We start from the raw sequence: 13,554 nt of genomic DNA on the forward strand, positions 1-13,554 counted from the left end.
TCCCACCTCACCTATCCCACCTCACCAAAACAGGCCAGACCCAATTTTATATTTTATTCTAAAAGGGGAATTCCACAGATTTTTTTTTCCAATTTCTGCACAGTTAATTCATTAATATGTTAAACAAAGTCATTCAGAGTGGTTTGATGTAAAATGCTTCACTGTGGAGAAATTTACCGAGTCAGAATTATTCACAATGTTGGTTATAAGAACCACCTGAAGAGACATCTGAAGAGTTTAACACATGTAAAAGTTCCCTCACAGGAAGTTGTTGTTACAAATACGCCGTCTTATGTCTGAGACATTGTTTTACAATATTTTTGGCCTAAATGACAGAGGGGTACATACAGGATGTAGAATGGAAAAACAGTCCCCAAAGAAAACATATGTTTTTGAATTTACCACTGTTTTACCCTCATCAACATTACATATAAAAACTCATGTATGTTCACTGGACGTTTTAAATGGTAAATAAAATGGCTATATTTGTGTTGTAGACATGGCATCCCCTGGTTCCTATCACCACCACTGTAAAGAAATATGAGTCAGTAAGTTTCTCTACAATTTAACATCAGACCACTCTGAATGACTTTGTTTGCATCTCATTCACTGAACTATGGGAGAATTTTGATAAAATTGTGGATTATGTTTCTTTTGACCAGTTTTTAGATTTTCAAACAGCATAATGTCTTTGTCTTGTTCAGTGAAATGTCAGATACAGTGACATGCCTTTAAATGATTGTTTACCTCAACTGGATATTTCTTTCTAAATAAAGTATCAAAAGTATCCATTTGTAATGGATTACTTTTTGAGTAACTACCCTGGTCTCATCGCCTGGACTACGTGGGTTGGAAGTGTTTGGTTGGGATTCTAAAAAATGCTTGCAGTCACCAAACTGCCAGAAATAAGACTGGACACCCCTGATAAATAGTAGTGGCCTAAATCGTGCTGACTAGCTATGTCCTCTAGTACTTCGGAAGCCTCATCCTCACTGAGAGCACAGTCTGGCTCCCTCAGGAGATTCGGTTTAGTGACCTCACATACGCTCACACTGCTGTACAGTCGCTCCCGATCCACTTCCAGAACCCAGTCTGGCTCCATGTGGAAGGCTACAGCCACATGATCCCACACATAATACTCCTCACCCTTAAGTGACTTTGCATACACTGTGGACTCCTCTTCGTCCACCACTAGCCTGTGGCCATGACTTTCTGACGGAGCCTGACAGCGCCATGACATGTTGCCTTGAAAGTACCCACACACGTCGTCGTCACCACGGGGCAGGCGTGGGTATTGGCTATAGCACTTAATGTGCCGTGGATGCACCAACACAGAGTACATAATCTCTGTCTTGTAGATCTTGGTGTCCAACACACGAAGAACTGGAGCAGAATTGTAACAAAATTGCCTGGCATACAGAGACAGGAGCTCTCTTAGAGGAAAGACAAAGCGGAAGTTGCCGTAGCGAGACTTGTTCTGGAATGCCGGTGAGGTGGTGAACTTCTCCAAGAAAGGCTGCTGGTCATCCGGCACCATGTCTAACTCCTCCAGGAAATTCTCTTCAGCATCAGCAATGTCTTCCTCAGTCACTGATAGACTCCACCACAGGAAGTCATTTTCATATTCATCATGGTATGGAATCTGGAAGCCGCCGTCATCAAAGATACCGCGAACGCCACTCTCCCCAGTCACATGGCACACTTCAGATACACGGAAGAGCACGGATTTTGGATAAGGCGGGATGTTTTTCTTCCTCAGGTAGTGATTGTCCACTCCAGGGTCGGCTTTCAGCTCCGATAAACTCACATGCTCACCCTCACAGCATGTTACATCATGGCCTCTGGAGTTTTCATATTCTGTCCACTCTCTGAAAAGGACGAAACTTATTGTATGTTAACTTTTCATGCAATCTGTTAGATTATCCACTAAAAATAAAAATAAATCTTAAATAAAAAGCTTAGATTCCTCACAAATGTACTTGAGAAGTAAAAAATATTAAGATGTGAACATACTCAGGAAATAACATTGCAAATCCATCAATTTTGCTTATAACTGAGCAAATGTAACAAGTAACTACCCACTTCTGGGGCTTAAGTGCAACAATTGATACTATTGAGTGTAATATTTAAATTATTGCTTATAATAGTATAAGTTTTAATGTATAATTTAATTGATATAATAACAACAACATATGTACAGATTAGGGGTGTTCAGAACATAAATAAGTGCAATATGGTGTTCCTCAAGACTCTGTTTTAAGCTCCTTACTGTTCTTCATTTACAGTCAAATGCAAACATGTTTTAAATAAAGTTAAAATAAGTTAGCACATTCTCTACAGGGAACACACTTAAATTGTCCTTCAAGTTTTAATACAAGATTTCTACTTATTTGCTGAATTAAAAAAAAAACAAACAAATAAAATATAAAACGTGACAATACCTTTTGCACAGAAAACATTTTATATTTTAATGCAGTGTACATTAATATATGCAGTGTGTTCTCTGTAGAGGATATGTTTCTATTTTCACTTAGAAAATTAACAAAACATCTAATTTAGCTCAGTTTTTTGCACACAACTATATATACAGCCCCATAATGCAGAACACAATATTGGCTATGACTTTTACACTAGTAATATACAGTCTATATGAACCACCTCAGTCAGACACAGTGACATAGATATACACAATGAAAGACTTGCTCTGTTAAAAATTTCACTGTACAATTACAGCAAATTACTGGCTACTAGTTGCATTACTTTCACAGTAATTTGCAGTACTATATTAACAGTAAATTACAGTAAAATACTATGACTACACAGTCACTTGGACCACAAGATTCCTGTGATTTAGCCATGATCTGCAGTACGCTTACAGTAATACACTGTAATTAAAATAATCTCTTGTTATTTTTACATAACAATTGTAAAAAGTAATGCAACTCAGTAGCCAATTTACTGTAAGCTTGCATATGAAAAAATGACTTTTAGTTTTACCAGACCTATACATAATAAAATTTACTTAAAAAAGATATAAAATAAAATAGAAAGCAAGGTAATAGATAAAATAAAAGCACTATCAATTAAGATATTTGTTTATTTACATGTATAAATGTAAATTTATTACAGTATTTATTTCTGTTTTATTATAGAAAATATCTTTAGTATAAAATAATCTTCATAAGATTGGTTGATTTCACATTAAAATGATGAATATGGTATTTTACAAATATGTTAAATGTTGTGAAATCTTGGCAATAGTTAACAGTGCGCTAAAGAGCTAAAGCCTGAAAGACCAGAAACTTCCTCCTTCTGAATTCTGATGAAACGAAAGTATTACTGCTGGACGTTAACTTGTTGCTTGTAATATGGCTGCGGATTTTATACTCGATCTTAATGTTTTTTCTGTGCAACTGCAAGCTACAGATAAGAACACTGGTGCTGTTTTTTTATTTTATAAATTCAATTCTGGTTTAATAATTTAAATTCCATCTCACACTTGAGAAAAATATCCAAAAGACAACATATCCAACGCTGTAAGATGCTGGGACATTAATCAATGCTTTCCTGAATTGTAGATTAGACTACAGCAATGTGTTATTGACTGCTTACACTGCTGTTTGTCTAAAGAAGCTCCAAGTAGTTCAGAATGTTGCTGCTCATCTATTTAACAGGAGCAGAAAGTCACAGCATCTCACCTCTCTTTTATTTAGTTCCTTTTAAGTTCCACATTGACTAAATTCAGAAGACTAAAGCCTACATACAATAATTCAAATGTATAAGTAGTTAGAACAGTACAAGAGCAGTTAAATTTACCATATTGTCATAAATCCTATTGTAAATCATTATTAAAAAGAAAAACAAGCAATAATATTAATAGAAAATATGATAATGTCATTGCATTTCAGTTCTGCTCTTAACAGTGATGGGTTTTGTTCTATTGTTTCTCATTGAAATACTTTTAAATGATTTGCTTCATCTGCATGTGATACAAACCAGACAAAGTGTTTAATGCCTCTAAAAGTTCCCTCACATAAAGTTATTACATGAAGCAGTTATTAATATGTTTTATGCCTGGGAGGTTATTTTTCACTGGTTTTGTGATGAGCTTTATTTTTGTACTTTTTTAAAATCCATAAACAGCGGAGAGCTACATGCAGGACGCTGTGAGGCAAAATACAGTACCCAAAGGAAACTTTTTCAGTTTTACCTTGATTTTACCATCACTAGTATTACCTAAAAAAACTGGTGGATTTGCAGAGTAAATGAAATGGCTATATTTGTGCTGGTTTCCGTCACCAACACTGTAAAGGGATGTGACTCAGCAAGTTTCTCTACAATGACCCATTTCACATCAAACCACTCTGTCCTTGTTTACACATCCACCATTGAATTATACAGAAATTTTGGAATTCCAGACAACAGCGAAATGCTTGTTACAGTATAACTGTGCTGCTTTTATTACTTTGGACAACTGCTATTTGTCTGAGTAAAGTTCTTTGAGATTTTAAAATTAAATTGACACATGCTATAAAAGTAAAGACACATTAATAAACAAAGGCCTTAAAAAAGTGTTGCAAAGGAAATAGAGCAGACCGAGGCTTTCTGAAAACCTCAGTGAGCTAAAAACTGAAAACAGCCTGTAACAACCGGAAATTAGAGAGCAAGAATTCTCTTTCAAAATATGTCATAAGGCAATATGACTACACCTGAATAAACTAGCTTAGCTTAGCACTACTAAGCTTAGTTGTAAATGTTTGTATTTAGTCTATATGTGTCATCACATGAGTTTAGATTTTGTTTGTTTACCTGTTCACAGCCATGTTTTCTTGCTTGCTTGTTTCCTGAGAGAAGCGGTCTCTGTATAAGTCAGTGGAAATACCCCAACAAGGGAAAGAGCCCTAGGTTATATGAGCATGTGCATGTCTGTTTGTCTGTCCGTATGCAAGTTGAACGCCTCGCTCAAAAGGGGCGTTGACATTACTGTATTTTCTGATCAGAGACAGGACTCTAACATGTGCACACACACACACACACACACACACACACACACACACACACACACACACACACGTTTAAGTGTAAGTCACCCAAATCTGATGAGTTAGGCAAACTTAAATGGTTTGAGGAAACCGATCGACTTAAACCATTTAAGTTTAGGTTACTCAATCATTTGACCATGAGTAATTCCCTAAACTGATATGAACAGCACATTTGTTTATCGTTGTATACACTTAAGTAAATTGAGTAAATCACTCCTTTGATCTTAAAATGATTGAGTATTTTTGACTTATACAGGGAGATTCACTCGAAAGAGGCCCCGAATATCCTGTAATAACTCTCTCTAGGACAAAGCAATCTGAACAAAACAACATGCAACGTGCTCCTCAGTATATGGAGCTTCGAACAAGCCGGGATGCCCCTGCATCGGAGCGATGAGGTAGGCGCTGGACAGCCGTCACAACGTTTAACCTCCGTTTGCAACTTTCGGGAGCATACCCCGTACTCTTTTATGCGTCTGGCAGAAAACCGAGATCACTTCCAGCATCGCATGTAATGCAATTGATTACACATACGTCAAGGCATGTAGTGTATTTTTTGCTTCAGATTGCTTCATCCTAACGAGAGTAACAACAGAATATTCAGGGCCTCTTTCGAGTGAATCTCCCTGTATAATAATGGTACTAACTCAATACAATTAAGTCGTTCTAACTTATATTTACTGCCTTTACTCAACTCTAAACACTCAAGTTCAGCTACCTCAGTTTCTTTAATTAAAAGCTAAACTATGCTTCAATTTTAACATATTTATACTAAATGGCAGAACATTTTTGACAAAAACGCCTTAAACAGTTGAATTTAATACTGTTCAGGACCATCTTGCCCAATACTGCCAGTTCAGCTCTGCAGAAGTGGTTTGAAGTGTTCAGAACCACACTCAGCAGGTGGGGTCATGACAGCTCGGCTAACTAAACACTAATCTACAGTCACTACTGACTGAAATTAGATGAGTTCCCAAAATTTAGAACATAAGTAAGCGCCCAAGGGAAGGTAGGCTGGGGACAATGACAACACAGAGATGGTAGGTTAAACAAGGTGGAAAGACATGCCCAACATGCCACCAAGAGCCAATAGGAATGATGCAAGTTTTACTCAAGGTTGCATTGACCAAGCTTTCATCAAGTAAAGCTGAGAAGTCTTAACAAACTAAACTAAACTGCAAGAGTTGATTCAGCTTAAAGATCCCATCTGAATGTCCAAAGTTGTCAAAAAGTGACACAAAAAGCAAAAAGTCCAAACCATTTGAATGTAAACCCAACTCTGTCTATACTCACATGTAAAGTCAACTTCAATAAAAAATAGTGAACACAAAACACTTGAATAAAGTTACCTTAACTCAAAATATGCTAACAAATGATTTTACTCAAAATGACTGAGTTACTTCTCAACTATTCATTTCTGAGTTGGTTTGAATTTGTCTGATTAAGTTACTCCAACTTTCTGTGGTATTTATGTTGTCTTAACTTTGGCAAAATACTCTTCAGTATGTAGGACAATTAATTGATCTCAAGTAACTTTACCTTAGTAACTAAGGTGTATACAAGAAATAGTATGTGTTACTAAATTTGTATTAGTAAGTGTAACAGATGAGTAAAGTAAACCTAAAAAAATTAAGTACAGTGTACAAACTAACTGCCTGATATCTGAGACACTGTTTTGAGATAAGCTTCTGGACTGAAACGTATGTTTTTAAATATCCATAAAATCCATTTGGGTTACAAAGTTGTTTTGTTGATTTTCAACACAAATAAAGGTAAACATATCCTTTACAGAGAACACAATTAAATATGTTTTTCTTCATTTTTTCTGTACATTTTCTATTTATTTGCTTTGTTTTCTATCAGAGTTTAAAATATTGGCAAAAAATTAATTGGACAACACAAAATGAGCCATAGCTTTTGCACAGCTCATATTTTAGGTTTTATTTTTTTCCAATGTGTTAAATTCAGAAAATAAACAGTAATGGGGCCTTAAAATTTTCACTTCAGTCAACTTCAAAGTCATCACAACACGTCACATGACCAGGAGTGCCCAAACATTTGCATGCTCCTGAATATAATATTTAAAGAATATTAGACGTGTGCACTATTTTAAGGATTCAGTGTATCATGGTCAGGATCAGGGTGCAGTTTTTTTGGGGGGGTTGTTGGTGAGTAAAGGTTAGGTGTGACTAAGTCATCACTCTCGTCACCTTGATGTGAGCAATTATCAGTTGCTCATTGTGGCTTGTATATAGGTCAATGGCGATGTCTCTGAAGGAGTAAGAGGTCACAGTTTATTTCGTCTGGGTCTACAACAATGCTATCAGTGTAAATGGCAGTATATATGGGAGGGAGGGGTCATCCATAGTTCACTGAAAGAGCAGCAGTTGTCTTGCATAATTTGTAGAACTTATGTGCAACTTCTGAAACCTCAGTATGGATACAGTGTGCTGTTTCTGTTGAATTATAGCCATGGTTTTTCAGTTCTCCACATACTTTTTCTATCAGCAAACTGCCTCCTGTGCAAAGAATTTATTCCAAGCAAGGACTAAATCTGCTGACCTTCATTAGCCACACACACAAGCACACATCCCACCAGTAATATACTGAAAAACCTGGGCATGATGTGAAGGCTTTTGAGTAGTTACCTGTATTATACTGGCTGTTCAGTATAATGTAAAGGCATTATAAGGCATCTATTTTAGCATTTATTCCTATATGATAATTATATCCTAAAACCCTAAATTATGCAATCAGCAGCTTTATTTAACTTTAAGTTTGTACTTTTTATAAATTCCGTCGTCAGCATAGAAATTTGCCACCTAACAACAGATCAAGATTAATTATAAGCAGTAGTCTAAGCTGTAATTACATTTTGTGTGAAATGACTGTTTGATTTAATGTGACATCTGACACCAGAAATCAAAACTTTGAGGCACGCCTAACCTCAATAGAAACATGCCCACAGTAAGAAAGAGACAACGGATGTCTCCATTCAAATATACACCCACCAGCCACTTCATGAAGCACACCTACCTTGTATCTACACTGTTTGTCCATTTTATCAGCTCCATGTATCAGTACCATATAGGTGCACCTTGTAGTTCTACAATTAAAGACTGTAGTCCATCTGTTTCTCTACATACTTTGTTAGCCCCCTTTTACCCTGTTCTTTAGTGGTCAGGACCCCCAGAGTGTAACAATCCCCTTGTAAATCTCAACCAAGAAAACAGTTACTGAAGTCCAAGGACTATACACCCCAAGTATAAGAGTAGAGGAGATTGCAAATAAGCCCAAACAGGAGAGACAAAAACCCGTTGAAGTTATATTGGAAAAATCAGTGGAACAAACACATACACATATACAACCCCTATATACACACAATAAGTGCCCAGTGTCCATCAACTCTGAAAGTCCAAAACTCAAAGTCACAAAAAATCCCAAATCCCACAAGTCCTTAGCAATGCATTGCAGTTAAAGAAAAAAGAAAAAATCCAGGATAGATCTCACCGGTGGAGCAGGCCTGACATCCAGTTACATCCAAGACTGTTAGAGGAAATCCACCTTCTAGTTCCTCCATGCGCTTGTCTTGCCCTTTTAGATGGATCCTCGGCCGAGCTCATGAGTTCCCAGGTTGAGTGGTAGGCTTTGGGTTGTACTGCTCCTCTCACCCCAAACACATCACCCTCCTCACTTCCACATGGCTGAGGTCGCACATGCTCAAAAACAAGATCAAGAAGTCAGAGAGATGCGGGCCAAAGAGGCCGACATCAGCAAGCAGACAGAGCGCATTGGTTGGGAGATACTTCAAGATGTCCTTTACAGGACAATTCCCATTAAAGGAGCAGGCTGGAAATATCAACTGGTAGTGCCCAAGTGACCCCCTAGTGGATTGTCATGAAAATAGTGGAGAAAAGCGGTGGTCATCTCCTTGGGCACTACCAATGGTGCATTGGTGGTTCAGTGGTAGAATTCTCGCCTGCCACACGGGAGACCCGGGTCCGTTTCCCGGCCAATGCACCACTCCTCACTGATGTATGCAAGAAATGGGGAGTAATACAGAAGATGACCACCAGCTACCATCCTCAGGCCAACTTCACAGAGCGGGTTAACCGCACTCTAAAAACTATGATGGCCTCCTTTGTGGGTAATCGCCATGAAGACTGGGATAAGTGGTTGTCAGAGTTCCGGTTTGCGATCAACAGCACCCAGCATGAAACAACAGGGCGAACTCCGGCTGAATTGGCCCTGGGAAGGCAACTGAAAGGCCCATTAGAAAGGCTAATTCATCAAACACCAGCACCTCATCCTCAACAGCAATCATATACTCTACTTGAACAACAACACCAGATGGCACAGGAGGTAAGGCAGAAAGTGGGAGTGGCCAGACAAAGACAAGCCAGATATTATAATGCCCACAGGAGACCAGCGCAATTTCTTGTGGGAGATCTGGTCTGGGTTAGGGCACACCCACAGTCCAAAGCCTCTGATAGGTTTTCATCCAAATTAGCACCAAAGTGGACAGGTCCAGCTAAGGTGATGAAAATTCTAGGTCCTGTTAATTATAGGCTACAATGGCAGAATAACCCTGACAGAGTAGACACAGTGCATGTGGGAAATCTCAAGCCTTATTTTGGAGTTGAGTCCCTCGTACCTCCGGCTGGGGGGGGGGATCTGTGACAGTGCCACATGAGAAGTCTTAAAATGGTTTAAATTAAAATCCTTGCAAGGTTAAACCTTCTTTGTGTGTGGTTACCGTATTAAATGAATGGAGTTTTTTTTATTCTGTATTAGCCATGTATTATACAGGGGCCCTAACTGAAACTGAACTAAGAGTTGCGTAGGCCCTTTAAGAGCTCTGCTGGAAAAGGAGGGTGATGTGTTTGGGGTGAGAGGAGCAGTACAACCCAAAGCCTACCACTCAACCTGGGAACTCATGAGCTCGGCCGAGGATCCATCTAAAAGGGCAAGACAAGCGCATGGAGGAACTAGAAGGTGGATTTCCTCTAACAGTCTTGGATGTAACTGGATGTCAGGCCTGCTCCACCGGTGAGATCTATCCTGGATTTTTTCTTTTTTCTTTAACTGCAATGCATTGCTAAGGACTTGTGGGATTTGGGATTTTTTGTGACTTTGAGTTTTGGACTTTCAGAGTTGATGGACACTGGGCACTTATTGTGTGTATATAGGGGTTGTATATGTGTTTGTGTTTGTTCCACTGATTTTTCCAATATAACTTCAACGGGTTTTTGTCTCTCCTGTTTGGGCTTATTTGCAATCTCCTCTACTCTTATACTTGGGGTGTATAGTCCTTGGACTTCAGTAACTGTTTTCTTGGTTGAGATTTACAAGGGGATTGTTACAAGAGGACCACCCCAGAGTAGGTATTGTTTGGGTGGTGGATCATTTTCAGCACTGCAGTGACACTGACGTGGTGGCATGTTAGTGTGGGTTGCGCTGGTATGAGTGGATCAGACACAGCAGTGCTGCTGGAGTTTTAAACACTGTGTCCACTCACTGTCTACTCTATTGGACACTCCTACCTTGTTGGCCAACCATGTAAATGTAAAGTCAGAGACAGTAGCTCATCTGTTGCTGAACAGTTTGTGTTGGTCATCCTCTAGTCCTTCATCAGTGGTCACAGGACGCTGCCCACAAGATGCTGTTGGCTAGATATTTTTGTTTGGTGGCCTATTTTCAGTCCAGCAGTGAGGTGTTTAAAAACTCCAGCAGCACTGCTGTGTCTGATCCACTCGTACCAGCGCAACACACATTAACACACCACCACCACGCCAGAGTCAGTACTGAGATTAATCCACCTCTCAAATAATACCTGCTCTGTGGTGGTCCTGTGGGGGTCTTGACCACTGAAGAATTGGGTAAATGGGAGCTAACAACAGATGAACTGGGCATCCCTACTGAAGACCCTTGGCAGACAAAAACAGGAAAAAAGCCCACTGATAGAAATGATTCAAGCCATTTTATTTTCCAGACTGCAAACAAAGCTAGAAGTATTTTTTTCCTGCAGGATTATTTCATATGGTTGAAAAGACAAACACAAATTGAGCAATGAACATAACAAAAAAGACAATTCTATGAATTAACATGACAAAGACTGTTGATCCTGATTTGAAATGTTGGTAATTCAGTAACTGGCTTAACTCATATCAAGCACTCTTGTTACTCGGGTGGTGAGGCTTCAAACTCACACTTTATAAACCCCTCATTGCTCAGTTTAGGCTCTGCTCCCTGACAGAGACTCAGGTGCTTAAGCAGGGTTTCCTTGTCAAACTTAAAGATCATACCCTGTGGGACATGGAATGCCACTGCCAAGTGGTTCCACGCGCAGAACCTCCGCTTCTTCTTAAGCACACGGCGCACCCGTATTTCTTGTCGTCGAACCAGCTGAAAGGCATGTGTTTTGCTCATGCCCTCTGGTCTCCACAATATTTTGTCATTCTGGAACTCGCACACACCATTGCGAGAGTCCTGCAGAATCTCTTGAACTCTCTTTTGGCGTCTGGACCATGGACCACTATAGAATGCATGACTTCCTGCTTGTAGATGACCGTCTCATAGATGCGTATCTGGGGTGTTTGCCCCATGCAGAACTGGGTGCTGTAGCTGGCCAGCAGTTCCCTTATGGAGAATGTGAAACTAAAGTTCCCCAGCCTAGAAGACTTCCTGAAGGCTGGTGAGGAGGTGAACTTGTGCAGGAAAGGTTTACAGTTATAATCTTTATCATCACCAAGGAAACGCCTCTCAGCATCTGCAATGTCACCTTCTGAAATGGCTAAGCTCCACCAGACCAGACTCTGGGTGGATCTGATGACATTTCCAGGTTTCTTAAATCCACCATCATTTAGGATGGCCTAGAAGCTGCTGAAGTTGGTATCATGCTGTAGATTGGACACGTAGAACTCAACCGGATGAGGGAATTTTGGGACAAATTGATATCTGTTTAGATACTTATTCTGGATCCTTTTTTGAAGTTGACCAAACTTCAGATGCTCCCTTTGGAAGGACATTTCGTTGTGCCCTCTTTCATTCTGATGCTGCATTCTGGTGTGGGCTGTCTTGAAACACCTACTGGTGAAAGAAGAAAATAATAATTCACAGACAAATAACTAAAGTTTACAGACAAATAACTAAGGACCCTTTTAACTAACGTTTTGTCCCTTTTTGGCTTTTTGCTATTTATAGTAATTTTTCATTTATGCTAATTTATGCTTGTCTTATCAGCCGGCGCTTGTTTCATTGGCACTGTTGTGGCTACTTCCTCTTTCTTGCAGGTTCTTCTGGGGACTTTTTGGTGGAAACTATGAAATGATTTACCAAAGCAAGGTTTCGTAACCAATATGCATGACGAATGTTCCACCAAAGCAAGGCGCCATAACCAATATGCATGACTAATGTTCCACCAAAGCAAGGCGCCATAACCAATATGCATGACTAATGTTCCACCAAAGCAAGGTCTAATAAACAAAATACATAAGAAAAGAATAAACAACTAAACATTTTTGTTGTATAGCTAAAAACAGTAGCAGCAGCCATTTTGAAGCCTAAATTTATGTGCACTTTTGTCCACTTTTTATGGATAACAATTTTGTAATTTTGTGTAATTATCTGTAAAATTGCAGACATAATTCAGGCTTCAAAATGACTGCTACTAACGTTTTAGCTGTGCAACATACTTTTAACCATTTTTACAGTCAACAAAATGTGGTTATTACACAGGGTCAGAAACCACATAAGCATGTCTATTTGAAATTACTACATGTTAGCTACATTAGTCCCATAGTCTCAGTGCAAAACTAGACATCAAACATGTCTTGGCTGATCACTGACATTTTGGGGCAAACTATGTATACAAGATTTTTTGCTGAACTATTTATTTCCTTAAGTACATCACACTACTTGGAAAAGCACTTCATTTTCATCAAACACCAGAAGAGTATTAGTAATGCACTAATGGCAAAATCACATTTGTGTTTGAAAAAAGGTTTTCCTTGGAATAATAAAAAAGGTCAACTTATGTTTAAAAAAATTATTTGCATGTTGTTCATGTGTTTTTTGCACCAAAAGTATTCTCACCAAGGCAAAGTGAGACAGAAATGGCAGATTTGTTTTTCTTAATCAAGGAATACACAGATACATACTCAATTTATAACGCAAAAACATTCCCTAGGCAACAAAAGAGACCATTTAAACATGTTTACAGGTTGCTTTTCTCAGTAAATTTATACACATTGGGAAAAAATAAGACCTAACTTATTAAATGTGCCATAACGTCTGTATATGCCATATTTCTGTTTCTGTTGTCTTTCACAATATAATAAATTCAGTAAATAATTTGAAGAAGTTTGTTCTCTATAGAGGATATGTTAACTTATTTTCACTGTGAAAATCAGCAAAATGTAATTTGACAAGGGGTGCCAAAACTTTTGCATATAGCTGTATATATACAATTGCATGTGTCAGTTTTGGCACACTTAGTTTATTTAGAAATTAT

The 13,554-nt window shown here is 38.6% G+C and overlaps 1 protein-coding gene and 1 non-coding gene across 2 annotated transcripts; one reads left to right on the top strand and one right to left on the bottom strand.

The window, feature by feature from the left end:
- Window positions 1-602: 602 nt before the first annotated feature.
- Window positions 603-4,921, bottom strand: LOC118798834. The gene is made up of 2 exons (XM_036558412.1): window positions 4,810-4,921; window positions 603-1,868 (listed from the first exon to the last, which is right to left on the bottom strand). The coding sequence occupies exons 1-2, from the start codon at window positions 4,821-4,823 to the stop codon at window positions 872-874; spliced, it is 1,011 nt and encodes a 336-aa protein (XP_036414305.1). The 5' UTR covers window positions 4,824-4,921; the 3' UTR covers window positions 603-871.
- Window positions 4,922-8,991: 4,070 nt separating this feature from the next.
- On the top strand, window positions 8,992-9,062 carry trnag-gcc. Its single transcript has one exon. It is a non-coding gene; the product is annotated as a tRNA-Gly (tRNA).
- The last annotated feature ends 4,492 nt before the right edge of the window (window positions 9,063-13,554 follow it).

This window comes from Colossoma macropomum, unplaced genomic scaffold (genome assembly GCF_904425465.1).
Source record: "Colossoma macropomum unplaced genomic scaffold, Colossoma_macropomum, whole genome shotgun sequence".
NCBI classification, from domain to species: Eukaryota; Metazoa; Chordata; class Actinopteri; order Characiformes; family Serrasalmidae; genus Colossoma; species Colossoma macropomum.